Here is an 18,666-nt window from a genome sequence, read left to right as displayed (position 1 = left end):
CTTTCCCTTGCTAGCTCTGTCATCCACATTAAGCAAGTTACCTAACTTCCAGAAGTCTTCCTTTCCTCATTTGTTTAATGGGGTTGATATTATTTCCCTCTCAGGACTGCTTTCAATATTTATAGGAAGCCACATGTAAGCACTTGCTAAAAGGTCTGGCACATCAGGTTCTCGATCAAGGTAAGTTTTTCTTCTCACTGGAAGGATCACCAGTTATCTATAGTTTACATTGAAGTTAGTCTCCTTGCAACAGAATTAAGTAAAAGGGATTGGAAAAGGCTTTTATTTTAACAGTAAATCTTATTAGAAGATAAATAGCTCCTAAAGGAACCAGAGAAACTAACTCAAAAAACATACTATAAACTGAAGAATCTAAGTCACAAGAAGAAAACATCATTTCTAGTTCGGTATTAATAGGAGACATGACATAGAGGAGACAGTAAATAGACTAGAATACACTAAGGTGTAAAGCTCTTCTCACTGAGCATGGAGCTCAAACCTGGAATCCACAGGGTCCATAAATGGACTTCAAAGAGTTGTAAACCTATTGAAACTGTCTGTAAAACTGTGAGCACGTGCAAAGGTGCTGTGGTAAGCCAAAAAATGCTTCCCTACCCCCACTCCACAAGATACCCATGTCAAACCTCTGGAACCTGTGAATGTTACGTTATATGGTAAAAGATGTGATTTAGTTAAGGATCTTGAGAAGAGGAGCTAATTCTGGACTACCCAGATGGACCCTCAATCAGTGACAAGTGTCCTTACAAGAGACACACAGAGAAGACACATAGAGAAGAGGAGGCGGCCACAGGACCCTGAGGTAGAGCTTGGAGTGATGCAGCCACAAGCCCAGGAATGCTGAGAGCTGCCAGAAGCTAGAAGAGACAAGGAATCTCTCCCTAGAGCCTCTGCAGGGAGGGCAGCCCTGCTGACACCTTGATTCGAACTTCAGCCCTCCAGAAATGTGACAGAATTAATGTCTGTTGCTTTAAGTGCTTCTGTAGTCACTTGTAATGGCAGCCATAGGAAATTAATATAGGTGTACTTTTCTGAGAGGAGGGTGCAGAGCTTTCATCAGACTCTAGAAGAGGTTCTTATGAACCCCAAAAGGTAAAAGATCTACTATGTAGACGATTAAGCAAAACCATCTATAAACAAAGGAACTAGAAATTTTTTTAAAACCTGCAGAACAAGTAGTTACTTGGATAAGGTCCCATAGTTAGTAAATATTGAAGTAAGAAAATAACAAGCTTTCCTATGATATCTAATCCAATATTCATTTCACTATCTCTTGGAGTTCAACCCTACAAATGCATTAAAAGGCAGTGATTCCCAAACAATTAAATAGCCTGTGAGAAATATAGGTTCTCAGGCTCCATCTCAATATATTGATCAGAATCTCCAGGGTAGAGAAGTTCACGTATGTACATGTTAAAGCTCCTCTGATAATGCAGATGTGCAGACAAATTTGGGAACTACTACTATAAGGCAAGGATCAGTAAACTTTTTCTCTAAAAGGTCAGATGGTAAAACTTTTAGGCTATGCAGGCCAAGAGGCAAAATTGAGGACATTATATAGGTATTTACATAACAAATTTGTTTTCCAACACATTTCTACACATTTTTTATTGACAAAATTCAAAATATAAAAATAAATGAATACAACTTTTTGCAATATTGGTCTACTAATGAGAATAATAAAATTCTTTCTTGAGAGGGGTAAGATTTTACTTAATTGGGGTTCAAAGTTAGTGTTTCCTATCATCAGCTCAAAATCAGTTGCAAACCGTCATCTATAAAAACCTCCTGAGCTGGAGAGGACTTGCAAAACAAACAGGCAGTGGTGGGCTGGATTTGGCTTAAGGGCTGTAGCTTGTCAACCTCTGCATGAAGGTATAAGGAAGAAGAAGGAGCCACAGCCCCTGCCCTGAAGCAACTGACGTGTTCAGGAGTCAGGAACAGCAAAGGTGAAATCAACAGTGAAAAACATGAAGCAGAATTCTGAACAATTTTATGTTGCAGAGCAGTGAGTCCTAACTGTTTCAAGTAGGAGGAGTCTTTTTTAATGTCACAAAATGTGACAAGCCCTGGGCCTGGCAATACGGGGCACTCGGAGCACAGAGAAATGATACATGAAATCTGAGCATTTCACCAACACTTGTCTTACTGCCCTAGATTAGTAGCCTAATAAATAGTTGGCTTTATATCTTGTAACATTTACCCCCTCCATCATTAATAGACTGTTTCTCAAAGTGAGTGGTATAACAATCTGAAATTAATTTAAATTTTTAAAAAAATGTGGCAGAGATCTATGCTAGTAGTTTTTTTTAGCAATGAGTGAAAAGATCTGTAACAAAAAGCAACTGTAAAGTCTATAATGCTTTTAAGGGATTTCTTATTAATCAAAACAGCAGCTACATGTATTTGAAAAGTATTAACATGTACTTATAAGACCCATTATTTATACAACCACAGATGTTACTTAATATGTGTATGGATTCTCGGCCCCCTGAGAGAACTCTGAAGCACTGCTGAAACTCTCAGCCCAAAGGTTCATAACCACAGTTACAGAGTAGATGCCAAAGAGGTTCAGAAAGAAGGAAACAGTAGAAACTGGAGTAGGGGGCAAGGACATCATAGGCTTAGATAAGGAGATAAATTTTCAAAGAAAGTGAAGAACAGATTTTAGGGACAGGAAGAATATCAATGAGAAAATGCAGAGGGGCGAAGGGAAAGCAGCCTTACTGAATAAGAGTTGAGAACAGGATCAAATTATGGAGGCCCTGCCTTGCTGCCTGCCTCTGTCACCAGAGCCAGCATCTAAGTGCTTTCCATGTTTCATCATATCATGGAGCCCTGATAAGCTTTCTCTCACTCAGTCTTAGAAGAGATTCCTAAATACCTGAGGCATGTAAGTAAATGACCCTGGTTTCATCAGGTACAACTCTAAGTGGATTGAAAGCTAAACTTTTAAATCTTAAAAAAAAATTTTAAAGCCTTCCCTTGACCCAATTTCTCTCCTGCAACTGTCACTCTCTATTCCTTCAGAGCCACGCTTCTGGAAAGTCATACATTCATGTTTCCATTTTAGCTCCTCCAGTCACATTCATCTCCAACCCACTCCAAGCTAGTTTCCACTTCTACCACCTCAACAAAGCTGCTCTTGCCAAATCAATGAAAGGCTAAACCAGCTCTCATCTTACAAAAGGTAAACTCTCAGCAGCTCTCATGCAGAGCCCCAGCCCTGGAACACTGCTGACTCTGACACACACTTGTAGGGCAGGCATTCGTTCTACTTCTCTAGCTGCTCCTTCCCAGGCTCTACCACCCTCCTCTCCCCGACCTCCAAATGTTGGCATGCCCTCAGAGTCTGACCCTGGGCCTCTCATCACTCAGTACTTACAATCTCCCTAGGTGAACCCACCCATCTCTATGGCTTTAAATACCATTGGTAATTTCCCAATTTATCTTTCTAGCTCAGGTTTCTCTTCTGAGTTCTAGACTGCATATCCATGTCTACTTCAGAGCTACACTTAGATGCTTCTCACTCAGCCTGTGCTCAATTTTCATCCTTCCTCTCAACACTGCTCCTTCTGTGGGCTTCCCTATCCACCCAGCATCTCACACCAGAAACCTCATGGTCACCCCCGTCACCTGCGCATGTATTCCATCCTTTATGTTCAATCCCTCAGCAAGTCTTGACAGATTTCCTCCTATAAAACTCTCCAATTAGTTCACTCCTTTCCATCTCCACTGCCGTCACCCCTGGACCAAGCAACTATCCCCTCACCTGGGGAAGCTGAGACTCTTCCAGAGGGTATCGCCTGCACACTCTCACTTCTCTCTAGTCCATTTCCACAAAACAGGCAGAATTACAGATACGAATCTGATTTCATCGTTACAAATTTCAGATACGAACCTGGGTTCATCATTCCCTTGCTTAAAATCCTTGCATTGTTTCCTCTTAGGATAAATTTCAAAATCCTCAGTAAGCACTACAAGGCCTCAGTGGACTTGGCCTCATCGGCTCACCCCCACCAACAACACCACACCTACTACTCTGCTCTTCATTCACTCCATGCTGCAGCCAACCTGGCCTTCCCTTTGTTCCTCAAACATGACAAACTCTTTTCATCCTCTGTATATGTGGCCCCTCCCCCAGCATCACCTGGTCCACTCATACGTGAAGTCTGAGTCTCAATATCACTTTCTCAAGGAGGCCATTCCTCCCTGCCACCATCTTCTCCATAACAAGCTCTCTGTTACTTATTCTTATAGCCTCTATACTTGTTATTTTCACACTTGTGATTACACGGTTATCATGTGACTCCTTCTGTCTCCCACATGAAAAAGTCAACAGGAGCTGTCCTGCTTTATTTGTCACTGTTTTATTTCCACCAGCAGCATGGTGCTTGACGGAGAAGGCACTCAAATATTTGGTATTAGAATAGGTGACTGAATGAATTAGAATGTAGTTAAACATAAATTGCTTTGAAGCATTTCATAATTTACAAACATAAAATTCAGTTAATATTTTAATTAGACTATGGCTTAAATTACTAATAATAAATTATTTTTATTTATTGATTACAGCACAAGAACTATATTGAGATATACTATTAGCTAAGTGTGAATATCCTCAAATGTATTTCTAAAACTATTCCATAAAGTTAGCTTTTATTCATTTAGACATACCTTTCCCCCAAAGGTTAATATAATTGTTTTCCTAGGCATTAATATAATGATAATAATAATGGTAATAATAATAATATTATTATTTATAGAAACATCATGCTATTCACTTTACATTTAAGCTTCACAAGAGATAAATATTATAACCTCCATTTTTAAAGATGGTGAAACTGAGGCTCAGAGAAGTTAAGTAACTAGTTCAGTAAGTTAAGTAACTAGTAACTGTAACTAGTTATACAACTAACAATGGGTGGTAGCAGGACTCAAACTCATACTAACTCATAAGTTAATGTTTTGGGACTTCCCAGGTGGCGAAGTAATTAAAAATCCGCCTGCCAATGCAGGGGATGCAGGTTCGAGCCCTGGTCCGGGAAGATCCCACATGCCGTGGAGCAACTAAGCCCGTGCACCAAAACTACTGAGCCTGCGCTCTAGAGCCCATGCTCTGAAAACAAGAGAAGCCACCGAAATTAGAAGCCCGCGCACCACAAGGAAGAGTATCCCCCGCTCGAGGCTACTAGAGAAAGCCTGCACACAGCAACGAAGACCCAACGCAGCCAAAAATAAATAAATTTAAAAAAATGTTTTGTAGGTCAATGTTTTTTTCTAATATGTCGTGCTGTCTCCAATATCATACTTATTTAGCAATAACTATTATTTGTTAAAAATACAACACCTGTATATAAGTATTTGAGGCTTAAAGCAGCTTTAAATGATTACTTCAGCTTTAAAATGACTGCCTAATTTAGCCTCTCATATACAAAGACTAATTCTATCCCACCCATAAAAAACAGCCTGTGACTCATTCAAAATGACACCCTTTTTCCTTATCCATGTAATCCATACTTTATCCTACAACATAAATTTAGCTTCTAGTTAATTTTCTTCTCTGCAAAGACCTCAATTAACTTTAAAATTAAATTAACTTTAAAAAATGGAACCATCACATGAGCGGGAAATCTGTATATTGAGCTCCATTTTTCAGAAAACTTTTCGCAGGAGCATTTTGAACACATAGTTCATAGCAAACTCAACTATTCCCAAAGCCATCCATCAAAGTAGAAACTATGCCAAAAATCCTTTTGGTAGAAATTAATCTAAATCACACTCTCTAACACAGTGTTATACAAATCAATAACTTTGCTAACTGGCAATACAGTCATTAAGCATTTGATTTGATCAATCACACAAGATACTTCTACAACTAAGGTCCTGTTTTCTTGACAGAGCAACAGGAAAGAAATATTGTTATTCCTAACCACACTATTTCTAAGACAACTCCTAGTGAAATACATAACTAGTAAGCATTTCCTCAACACAGAGGTAAAAAGGGGTGATTTAACCCAATTATGCATGTTAATTATTGAAAAACACGGTTTTCAGTAAACACTTTTAAATCCAAAACAGCTTTAAACTAGCTCTGATTAGTGAACTAGCCTCATTATTGAAGTCATTATACATATCAAAAAGGATCATGAATTTTTAAAGAATTAAAATACAGCAAAATATACCTAACATTAAAACTTAGTACAAAACTATAGTAATAAAGAAAGCGTGGTACTGGCATAAGGACAGACATATAGATCAATGGAACAGAATTGAGAGGCCAGAAATAAACCCATATGGCCAACTGATATTCAACAAGGGTGCCGAGATCATTCAATATGGAAAGAACAGTCTTTTCAACAAACAATGCTAGAACAACTGGATATCCTCCACATGCAAAAGAATGAAGTTTGGACCCCTACCTTACACCATATAGAAAAATTAACTCAAAATGGATCAAAGATCTAAGCATAAAACCTAAACTCTTAAAAGAAAACATAGGTGTAAATCTTCGTGACCTTGGATTAGGCAGTGGTTCCTTAGATGACACGAAAAGCACAAGCAACCAGTGAAAAAATAGATAGGGTATAGTATATAAAATACAGAAAAAAATCTTATAACTCAATACTGAAAAGACAAATAATCCAATTTAAAAATGGGCAAAGGATTTGAATAGACATTTCTCTAAAGACATATAAATGGCTAATAAGCACATGAAAAGATGCTCAACATCATTAGTCATTAGGGAAATGCAAATCCAAACCACAATGAGCTATCACTTCACATCCACTACAATGGCCAAATTAAAACAACAACGACAACAAAAACCCAGAAAATAATAAGTATTAGTGAGGATATGGAGAAATTGGAACTCTTCTACGCTCCTGGTAGGAATGTACAATGGGACAGCTGGTATGGAAAATAGTTTGGCAGTTCCTCAAAAAGTTAAGCATAGAATTATCATATGACCCAGCAATTGGACTCTGAGGTCCAAGAGATTTGAAAACATATGTTCACCCCCAAATTTGTATATGAATGTTCATGGAAGCATTATTCACAATAGCCAAAATGTGGAAACAACCCAAATGTTCATCAACTGATGAATGTATAAACAAAATGTGGTCTATCCATACAATGGAATATTATTCAGACATACAAAGGAATAAAGTACTGACACGTTACAATATGGATGAACCTTGAAAACACTATGCTATGTGAAAGAAGCCAGACATATAAAGCTAAATACTGTACAATTCCATTTATATGAAGGTCCAGAATAGGCAAATCCATACAAAGTAGAGATTAGAGGTTGCCAGGGGTTGAACGGAGGAGGAAATGGGGAGTGACTGCTAAAGGGTTTGGGGTTTCTTTTGGGGTAATGAAATGTTCTAGAATTAGACAGCGCTGATGGTTGTACAATATTGTGACTATAGTAAAAACCATTTACTTGTTAAATATAGTGAAATTTATGGTATGTGAATTCTATCTCAATTTATATATGTATATATAAATTTTTAACATATATAGTAAAGTTATATTGATCATAGTTTAGTCTTTTGATGATTCAAAAACATCTTGATGTGTTTAAATTTACAGGTGTTTTATCCCTTAAAGTGTCAAATAATGTAAACTCCAAGTTAATAGCATATGCAAAATGTGTTTATATACCTGATTCATAATGGTTTCTTAAAGTTTAATGAGTAATAAAAAAGTTTGGGGGTTCCCTGGTGGCGCAGTGGTTGAGAGCCCGCCTGCCAATGCAGGGGACATGGGTTCGTGCCCCGGTCCGGGAAGATCCCACATGCCGTGGAGCGGCTAGGCCTGTGAGCCATGGCCGCTGAGCCTGCGCGTCCGGAGCCTGTGCTCCGCAACGGGAGAGGCCACAACAGTGAGAGGCTCGTGTACCAAAAAAAAAAAAAAAAAAAGAAAAAAGTTTGGGGAAAAGTGTTTTACTAGCAAAATTTGATCAGATCTACCAAACCTTAAGAAAAAGTATAACCTCATAACTAAAATTTATGCATGCTTTTTACAATACTATTTTTAAATTATCTGCACTATAATTTAAAGAAAGAAATCAACTAGACTTGCTTTGTTTTTCATATTCAAAACATGAAAAGCAAAGAGAATAACCAATTTTTAATAATCTAGATTTTTATATGACTATATTCAAAAGAAGAATTGAGACATTCTACTAATTAATGAGTGCACAAATAACAGGAAACATTTCACTAGGCTAGTAATATGGTACATGAAACTTGAAAAACCCGTGACCACAGTTCTTACTAATGGAACTTTATTTTTCAGTTTTCATCGCATGCCTCTGCTACATGAAATCAGCAGCTGAGGTCACTAACAAGCTTTCAGTTTTAATGGTAGAACTCATTAGTATATAGGCACTATTAAGGCATATAAATGCAAAACTATCACATGCCCGGCAGAAATAGCCTAGCAATTGTTACTTGAGTATTTTTAAATGAACATCATCTGAGCCTCTGGGGTCCAGGCAGGTAATGTAAACGAGCAAAGCAGGTCCAGAGGAAAACAAGGAAGGCGTGGGCTCTTGGGTGAAGTGGAGAGCACAGGCCCATCTAAAGGAGGCGGTCGTCACTTAGCTCCAGCAAATTGCTGCCAGATGTGAGAGCCCCACACAGCCAGATTTCTAATTTCTCAAGAGCTGGAAATCTTGGTTTTATCTTTCATGTTTTGTGAAATCCCCCTAATTTTGAAATGTTGGCAACTAATTAAAAAAAAAGTTGAAATACTGAGAAGGTCAAATAAAGCCCATCAGCTGCTGAATATGGCCACTGGTCTGCAAACTCTGAAAAGAAACTCTTGAAACTAGTTTGTAACAGATAAACTATAAATATACTATATTTAATAGAGATAATACACTTTTTATTTTACTAATATATTATATATACTTAATATGTTTAATCATTATAATATACTATAAATATATTTTCAAAGTTTGGGGGCACTAGTCATCCTTAAAGTTTTCAAGGTGGTCTACAGACCAGACCCTAGAGAGCAGTAGTAATGTTACATTTCATTCATATTCCTTACTCAAGTATCAAAGGTAACTCACTTCTTCCATTCATTTTGGTGACATTTTCTGACTGTAGCCAAGTGGAAACAGAGTGGATATCTTAACTATACTCCAGTGATAAGTATTCCAAGAATCAAAACAGTTTGAGAACCAAAACCCAAAACAGTTTAGGAGGAAAAAAAATTGGGGGAGGCTATTTCTTGCTTTTGGACAGACCTTAAAGAAAATTAATTATGAAATAAAGTTGGTCTCCATTTTATAATAATCAACTAGTAATGCATTAGAATGGAGACAGAGTTGACTGAATTATAATTACATAGTTGAATAAAAGTCTTATGTTGCATTTTCTGGCATGAACACAGTAGAGTTATAGACGTGAATCTTCCTGGAAAATATACATAGCAACAAGGAGAAAGAGGAAAAGAAAACCGCACAAAACTTTTCCAGCAAACCTAGGAGAAAAAGAAAAATATAAAAACTCCAAAATAACATGAGATCTGACTGAGATCAAACAAAGCTGATATCAGACAGAATCTATATTGGGAGTGGAGAGCAGAGACAGAACGTGTGGCATGTGATGAGTAGGGCCCAATAATGGCAGATCTCAGAAAGCAACAGCAAAAACACACATTCTTAAGGAGAGGGATTTACACTGGCATGCTGTGGCTGTGTCCCTCCAGTCACAGCTGCAAAGGAAGGAGTGGGAAGTCCAGAATTGGTGGCAAAAACCCTCCTAGACTCAGTCTGGTTTGGAGAGGCAGAGGACTTGTGGCAACACAGAGAACACACCCAGGCGCCATATGTAAAAAAAACTATCTCTGAGGCAGAAATCTGGAAATATACCTTGGCCCCACCCACACCTCCTACAAATAACTGAGGAAAATCCAATTCACTAAATCACAGGGAATAAAAAGGTAACTGGCACAGCACTGACTTGGAGATACTATAAGAAAAATGGTAGAAACGAGCGGCATAACGTACCAGCTGTCAAACAATACTGCTAGAAAAACATTACAATGGAGAAGATAAAAACTATAACTAAATATTCTTGCATGAATTTAAGAAAATCAGTGAAGCCACCCCACTATGAAGAAGCTCACAAAGCATAAATAAAATAAGAACTCAAGGAAGAACTGTCTAGACAACAGGAACAAAGGAAGCATGAATTGGCAGAACTCAAGGAAGAAACAGAAGAAAAAACAAAAGCATCACAGAAATGAAGAAGAAACTGAAAGCAGAACAAAGAGACACTGCAGAAGACACAGTAAGAGACATTAAAGACAGAAACAAACAAATGAAAAAGTGTTTAAAAGGATTAAAGAGAAAATAATAAACAAAAAAGATATACAAAGGGAGATCCAACAGACCTATAATTAGGGTCACCAAGAAAGAAAACCAAAATGATCAAACAAAATAAATATTTAAAGTTATAATTAAAGAAAACTTTCCTGAAATAAAATAGATTTGAATCTACATATTAAAAGGCACACATGTGCCAGTATATCCTATACCACCATATCCTAGTAAAATTACTAAATATTAGAGACAAAGAGAGAATCCTTTGGGGCCAATAGGCAAAAAGATCAAATCATTAATCATGGGAAAAAATTCAAGTTGGCTTCACACATCTCTACAGCAACATTTAATGCCAGAATACATCTGCACAACACCTGTAAGATACTCAAGGAAAGAAAGAGTGAGCCAAGGATTTTATACCTGCTAAACCATCCTAAGTGTAAAGCAACAAAAAGAAGTTCTGAAAATGTTGTAAGAATAATAGTCCCATATTATTTTCATGACTCGTTATTGAGAAATTACCAGAGGATAAACTTTAACCAGCTGCAGGATAACTGGGAAAAACTTCTGCAAAAGTGCCTGGGTGAGCATTAAATATATTTAACTGAAAAATTAAGACCAAAACAGAAAGAGATACAGGTGATAAAATAGAACACAAACATTATAGGCTATAACAATGTATAAATGCAAATAACAAAAATTGGGTGAAGGGAGAAAGTGAGCAGGAAGTACAATAAACTTACTGCTTACCTTGATGCAACAGCTGGGAGTCCACAGATAGCCTTAAAGCTCACAAATGAAGCAGCAGAAGTAAAAGCATACATAACAGTGCAAATGTAAATACAATTGTGAATAAATACTATTCACTATTGACTAAAACTGGGTGATGCAGAAGAGAAAGGGGAAGAGAGAGTATTTAAAAAGAATTTTACCTTTCTTCATAGAAAAAAGCTAATAGTTACTATGAATAGAGAACTAAAAATATCTTATAAAGTAACTAATAAGACAAAAATACAAACCTTTCTAAATATCAAAAGAACAAAAAAGCAAAGAAAGACTACACAGTGAAAGACTTAACATTTATATAATTAAAAACAGAAAACACAAAATACAATGACAGAGCCCAGACAAAACATGTCTGACATATCAATAAATGTAAATGGATTCAACTCATATTGAAAGAGATTTTCAAAATTGACTCATAAAGCAAAACCTATCTCCATGCTGATTTAGAGATACAAAATAATTTAAATAGTTTGAAAACAAAAGGATGGGCAAAGATATACACGGCAAATGTAAAAAAAAAGAAAGTAGGAATTATTTGACCCAGCTCTGACTCCAGAATCTGAAGTCTTACCTATAAACAAAAATTGCAAATAACGTTTCATATGCTTCTGTAATAGTGCATGTATAGGGTATGTGTACATGAATGAATATGCCTTATATATTTTTAAAAACTATAACAAATTACTCAATTATATACAGTTTTTGAAATAAAACTAGATATCAAATTTCTGAGTTTAAAGAATTTAGTAATATTTACCTTTAATGGTATATAAAATTTTTTCCATATAAAAATGGTAATGGTATATAAATGGTATAATGGTATGTAAAAATTTTTCCATATAAAAATCAAAACACTACTGAAAACTCCTCACCTGGATTTATGTCAAGATAAGCTGTCGATCTAAAAGCATGCAGTAACTCCTTATTCTGATGACAATCTACTGTCAAGCACTCAAATACTAAAATTTGAGTTGTTCTCTGAATCTTAAGGAAGTGGCATTTTATGAAATTTATAGTATACTACAAATTATTCTGTTGAAGCAACAATTTTTTTTAACCTCTTGCAGAAATCCACAGCTATAATATTGCTTTCAGGTGTTAAAGATCTGTAGCTTCAGAAAGAGATTTCATGCCTCAGAAACAAAAATATGGGTAGTAAAAATTAAGAAACATTCTAGGAATATTATATAAAGGTCAATAACGGCTCTATAAATAGAAAAATACACTTGTGGCAGCACCAACTCAGTTAATGCATAAGAGGAAGTAACTGTGAAATCTGCTTCAATTTCAACATCAATAACAAAAGGGGGGATAATAATAGTACCAACCTGATAAGACTGTTGTGAGCATTAAATGACTGAAACACTTAGCACACTGCTTGGCTTATATTGCAATAAATGTTAGCTAATATTATCATCACAAAGATATAAATTTCAAACTGATGTATTATTCAAATCTTTTAAATCTATTATAATTACTGATGATAGAATTAGCCCCACAGAGAAATATTTCCCTAATGGAAAAAAAAAGAATGTAAAGCTGCTCCTTTCCTAAATGCCCTACTCCCTCTCTGCTACCACCTACCCCTGGGGCGAGATCAGGAGCCCTTCCTCTTCCATCTCATGGTACATCTCCATCAGAGCATTATACCAGGATGTGTTCATTGTTGTTGGCACTGTCTTCCCCACCAAGGCTACTGTGAACTGCTTAAAGTCAGTGATTATGTCTTTATGCATCTCAACACCTCCAGGGCACCTGTTCCCACACATAATGTAAGCTCAATTAAGGTGTGTTAAATTAACAAATGTGGTATTGTAGGTTTTGTGTGTGTGTGTGTGTGTGTGTGCACGTGTGAGAAAAACACGATCCAGTTCAGGGTTTATATTCTGTGGATTGCAATGATCTTGATTACAGACTGAGCTGCCTTAGCTGCCTACCTTCCTGAAAGGTCTGTTATCAAGATCAGGAAGGCAGGCAGCTAAGGCAGCTCAGGTGGGACCAAGAATGAAAGAAGGGATCGTTCAAGAAACATTTAGACACTTACAGAGTACCCTATGAGCACCAGGCAATGAACCGGGCTCTAGGGTTGTAAAGAAGACCACATCTCTGTCTATAGAGAGCTCACAGCCCAGTGGGCACGGAGCAAGTAAGGATCTCCCTCCTACTAGTTAAGTAGAGATGCTAAAGTTAAAGCTAGATCAAGACAGCTGATGCCCAGAATTCTCCTAAATTTCAGTGCTCTTTTCCACGAGAACAATGCCTTTCAAATGTTGACAGGACTCATAGTAAAAAATGTATTCTGTAGCACTACCCAGTACAGACACGTACACTTCTGATATTTTCTATTTAATTATTTTCTATTTCACTTTTTTAAAATGTTCATCTTGACACATTAAGTTGGTTTATGACTCAAAGGTGGAAAAATACTGCTCTAGAAGATATATTTTAAAACTCTCTCCAAAATGTCAAAGTCAGATATAATTCCTAATAATTAATTTTTCTCACACAACGAATGTCTCAGCAAAAAAAAGTAAAACACTATCAAATAATCAAATAACCCCCAAAGACTAACATAGAGCCATGACAGCTGTCACTTGGGGAGTGGGAGGAAGCTAAACCTAATCTCCATCAGCTTTCTCTAAAGTAAATACCCTATCTAAGGGAAACAGCTATTGCTAAGCAAAAACAGGGGGCTTGGTGGCAAGTCCCCTGACACCTCAGCTCTCTTCCAGCCAGACTGGCCCAAAAGATTCTCATCATTCTACACAAGAAATTCTGGAGCTTCCACTTACATTGAATATTTTAAAATTATTCTGTGTAAGAGACTTTAATTAAATGTGTTTGGATGGGGAACAATGAATTTATTAAAATAAGTGAATGAAAATCAAAATAAACATCTTATTTTCACAAAATCTCTCACTGATATTTGCCAATCTTCACTTAAATTGAGGGCAGGGGAGTGTACTGATTTATCCCAGATCTGAATAAAGCATGTAGAAGTGAATCATTAATTAAGGTAATAGGTTTTTTGGTTTGCTCTTGAAATAAGAGAGCAAGGCAGTACACAACTTCTCCTCAACATAAGATGCTTATACAGCACTTCCCACTAAAGGAAATATGATAACAACAGTCATCACTACCTAGCTGCATATTAGAGATGAAGAAACCCCAACATTCTCAGTTATTTCAAGAAATGTATTCCCCTGAACAGATGTAAAGTCAGAAACACGCAGAAAGACCAGAAAATCCCTTTCCCTCCTCTGTGTCCACAGACAGTACTCCAGCTCTGAGAATGCAGATTAAGTACAAGAACGTTCAGTCAAGTTCTTGGGCTTACTAGCCTCACCATTCCCCATCCAAGAAGCATGTCTGAGTTTAAAGGACTCATTTTTTGTGACATTTGCCTCAAATTAAAGGACAATTTTATAAAACTTTAATAAACCTTCCTGTCCTCCCCCAAAGAAATCTGTTTAGAACTATGTTGAGAAAAATATTCTTTTATAAAGATAAAATGCATTTTTTTCCTAAGAAAAAGGAGAATGTCATACCTATTGTTTATCAGCTCCATCCAGTAGAATTTTCTGTGATGATGGAAGTGTTCTATTATCTCACTGTCCAATACAGTAGCCACTAGCCACCTAGTACCAAGCACTTGGAATGTGACTGGTGTGGCTGAGAAACTGAGTTTTAAATTTATTTCATTTTAATTAATTTAAATTTAAATAGCCATATACGGCTGGCAGCTACCATTTGGGGCAGTGTAGATTAGATAATTAACTTAAGTCCTCAGCAGGAAAGCTGAGTAATTGACTTACCTTAGACAGAATGACACAATTTGAAAATATATTCTATACCAATATTCAATTTTCAGCTTCCTAATTAATATTTAGTTAACTAACATTTAAGGTTTCCTCAGAAGTGGCTTTTCAACAAAGTTTGGCAATTTTTATTCTAGAACGTGAACATACTAGATCTGCTGAACAGGATTCCTTTGGCAACATTCAATTTTCCATCTGTGAAACTTAAGCACAGGGAAAGGGGAAAAAAAACAACTTAGGCCCACCCTCCTCTTGATACAAAGGTAAGAAATAAAACACATAATCTATACAAAGCCTAATACAACGTCCTAGACTCTTCTGGGAACATCTGCTCACCAACCCTTGCTTATGTTTGCTTCTTTAGACCCAGTCGTGGCTTTCAACAAAAGTCATTCCTACATTTGCTTGACCTCTTGACTGTGCTCTGTTATGACCAGACCCTCCAGAAGTATTCTACTTATAGAAAGACCATTTAAAATGTACATACTAAAATATCCTATATTTAAATGAGACCAACTGATCAAATGGTCAAAAAGCAGTAGCTTGAAGAAGAGCAGATGCTTCAGAGAGACTAAAATATGCAGATCATGCCAAGACCACCTTCCAAGCAGGTGGCAAAAGAAAATGCGCAGTTCTATAGGCAGCAAGGAGGAGACTCCCCAAGAAAATATGCTTAAAAATACACTGCAGCCTTGCTGTGGCCATAGGATAACTAACTTTAACTTCAATCAGCACCACTGCACTCCTTACAATCTCAAGGTAAATGCCAAATTATTTTTTTCAAGCTTCTCATCATGCTAATACTTATACGCAAATATTCCACAAACACACACACAGGCACAAGTGTTTCAGTAATTTCATTATTTTTAAGTAGAGTGAACTTCTAGAACTTGTATCGAAAAATACTATGAGCTCGTTTAAAACAAGCAAACTTAAGTATACTGTGCGAAGAACAAAGCCACTGATACCGCATAGCATACTGGGGAAAGCTCAGACTATACAGAGCAAAGCAATTCTATGACAGCAGTGCAGTTCAGGTAAGAATTCAACACCACAGATGAAAACTTCATTTTTTTTTCTCTCCCACTACTACTGCTACCACCAGGTCCCAAAAAAAGGACTCAAAGTTCACCTACTGTATCTAAAGAGCATTGGGATCTCAACAAGACACATAACAAAGAAGCAATGCCTACACTATTCCCCAGGCTTCAGGTCTTGCAGAATAATAAATGGCATTGACAGAAGGAGAAAAGGCTTCATCTGGGGCAACTAAGAGCACTCTGATCTAGCAAGAGACTGTCAGACTCCATAAAAGCTGTGTACTGTCAGTGCCCTCACATGTGTGGATAAAATCTGGAGATGTAGCCTGGGCAGGAAAGAGGGAGACAGAAAATTTTCAGTGGGGAACTGCAGTGCAGTTCCACCCTAAGAGTACCCTCCTCACTCTTCCAAGATACGACCTACAGCACCTGCAGCACTATCTCTAAGGAGCTTATCAGCTATAAAATTCTATGATAAAGTCTCAATGTCTAAGACAAATGCCAGAAACCTCAGTGTCTTTTTCTTTATCCTAATTCTTAGAGGAAAAAAGTCAAATAAATATAATAAACAATAGAGAATTTTCACAGCAGGGGCATAAGTTCTCAAAGCACATAAGGCTTATAAACAGAAAAAAAACACTACTTATTCAGTTCTTTAAAAGTTCGCTTCAGAATAGAATTAATAAAAATCTATTAAAAGACACTAAGAAGATAAATTAGCTTAACAGGGATAAAACTTAATTTCTTATACTTAATATTCTAATATAGAATTATGAGATAAAACATAGATTCTAGTAAACAAAAGAAACACATAACAGAAAAGAAAGCCGTTTTTTGCTTGGCTTCAAATGTGAACACAGTACGACACACTGTGAAAAAACTTATTAAACTATCTTAGCACAAATGGGGCTCAGTACTTTTTCTTAATGCCCAATGATTATGGGCTAAATATCTCACCTCTTCATATTCCAAGCCCTGAAGCCCCTATAAAACTCACTCCTACTCCTCTAGGAGAGCTTTCACATACTGGTTTTAATAGACATCAATCATTTTAAAACATTATTTAAGGAATTTATCAATATATAATTACAAAATTATACTTCTGAAAATATCATTCTTCCTAAATTAGGATTCTGGAAAAAAACAACTCAATAGAATTGTTTTCTATTTATTTTTCAATAGTCAAAGCATCTTCCACCCAAAGTGTAATATATGTGTATATATATATATATATATATATTTTTTTTTTTTAATCATGGCTCCTGACTTAAGCATAACATTACAAAATTTTTCATATGCATTAAAAAAGTGCTCTCACTCTTACCTGTATATCCAGCATACCATCCCCAAGAAGCCACCATTCCTAAAAGCCATTTGTACATGATTCCTTCAATATACCAGAACCGCTTACTGTCCAGCAGTCGAAGGGGCTGAAGCACAATTACATAGCAGATGTAGGAGGAAATAGCAACCAGGTTGTTGGCGACCATGAAGGCAAATCTCATCAGGGCTTTCACCAAGATCCAGCCCAGCCACGGAGCTTCTTCCAAAGTCACAGCCATTCTCACATTGGAGACTGTCCTGTCTTTCTGAGATGAAAAGAAAATTCATTTAAAAAGGAAAATGGATTAAACACATCTAGATAGTCACCAACAGAGAAATCACCTCCAGCACAAAAATAAATGAAAAAATCGAGGGTCTAAGCTTTCCTAGTGTATTACCTCGGCGATCTGTCCGGGAAATTCCAGAGGGGGACAGAGAGCAAGGGAGGAGGAGCCGCACAAGGTCAAGGGAGCTGTTCACGGAGGCACAGCTATGTCATAATATATTTAGCAAATGATAACACTATTCCCACCAACTAATCTGTGGCCGGCCCGCACCGCGTCGGACTGCAGTCTTCTGTTGGACTTTAACGAAGAAAAATAGACCCACTTGCTTCACACACGCTCAGTTATCTATCTCCCAACTGACTATACGAGTGAAAAGAAGACGAAAACGGGGACCTCTAGATCAGATCTCCCAGACACTGCGACCTCGGTACCCTCACCACGACCCTTCCTGCACTGATTCATTCCTTTAAAAGGTCTCTCGCGTTAGCAAAAAGAGTTAAAATTGTTCATTTGCGGCAAATCGGGTCTTGTGTTCCTTTTTTTTTAAAAAACAGAAAAAAAGCGGGGCGGCAGAAAAGAAGGCAAAAGGGTGAGAGGAAGAAAGTGGGCGATAATAAGGAAAAAAGGGTTAAGGACAGGAGTAGGGGGAGGGGAGCAATAGCAGAAGGAGGTGGAGGCAAAGGGCCAGGGATGAGGAGCACGCACCGTCCCCGACCAAAGGGCAGGGAAACCAGGGATGATGAAAGAAGCGGGGAAGAGGAGGCGACGGCAGAGCTCAGGGGGCGGGTGGGGCCCGCCGCGGTTTCCGCGATGTGGAAGCGTTAGGGCGGCGGTCTCGGCCCGCGCGCCGGGCTCACCTCGGCGGGCGCGGGCGGCGGGCGGGGGAAGATGGCGGAGCTCGGTAAGAAGTACTGCGTGTACTGCCTGGCCGAGGTGAGCCCGCTGCGCTTCCGCTGCACCGAGTGCCAGGACATCGAGCTGTGCCCCGAGTGCTTCTCGGCCGGCGCCGAGATCGGCCACCACCGCCGCTACCACGGCTACCAGCCGGGGGG

General features: G+C 37.8%; 1 protein-coding gene across 3 annotated transcripts in view; it reads right to left on the bottom strand.

Annotated features, from left to right (window-relative positions):
* LPGAT1 (lysophosphatidylglycerol acyltransferase 1) overlaps window positions 1-18,666 on the bottom strand; it is a 61,801-nt gene that overhangs the window by 42,943 nt on the left and 192 nt on the right. Inside the window, exons 1-2 of one of the 3 annotated variants that reach the window (XM_007451316.1) lie at window positions 17,726-18,511; window positions 17,329-17,593 (exon numbers count right to left, since the gene is read on the bottom strand). In XM_007451316.1, the coding sequence (XP_007451378.1) occupies window positions 17,329-17,566 (238 nt within the window). In that variant the 5' untranslated portion in view covers window positions 17,567-17,593; window positions 17,726-18,511. Of the gene's footprint in view, window positions 1-17,328; window positions 17,594-17,725; window positions 18,512-18,666 lie in introns of those variants that run through there. The other 2 variants (XM_007451315.1, XM_007451317.1) reach the window with 2 other exon arrangements.

The sequence above is a fragment of the Lipotes vexillifer genome, unplaced genomic scaffold, assembly GCF_000442215.2.
Source record: "Lipotes vexillifer unplaced genomic scaffold, Lipotes_vexillifer_v1.1 scaffold570, whole genome shotgun sequence".
Taxonomy (NCBI): Eukaryota; Metazoa; Chordata; class Mammalia; order Artiodactyla; family Lipotidae; genus Lipotes; species Lipotes vexillifer.
The sequence above is the reverse complement of the archived record's forward strand: the minus strand, read 5'-3'. Positions and strand labels throughout refer to the sequence as shown.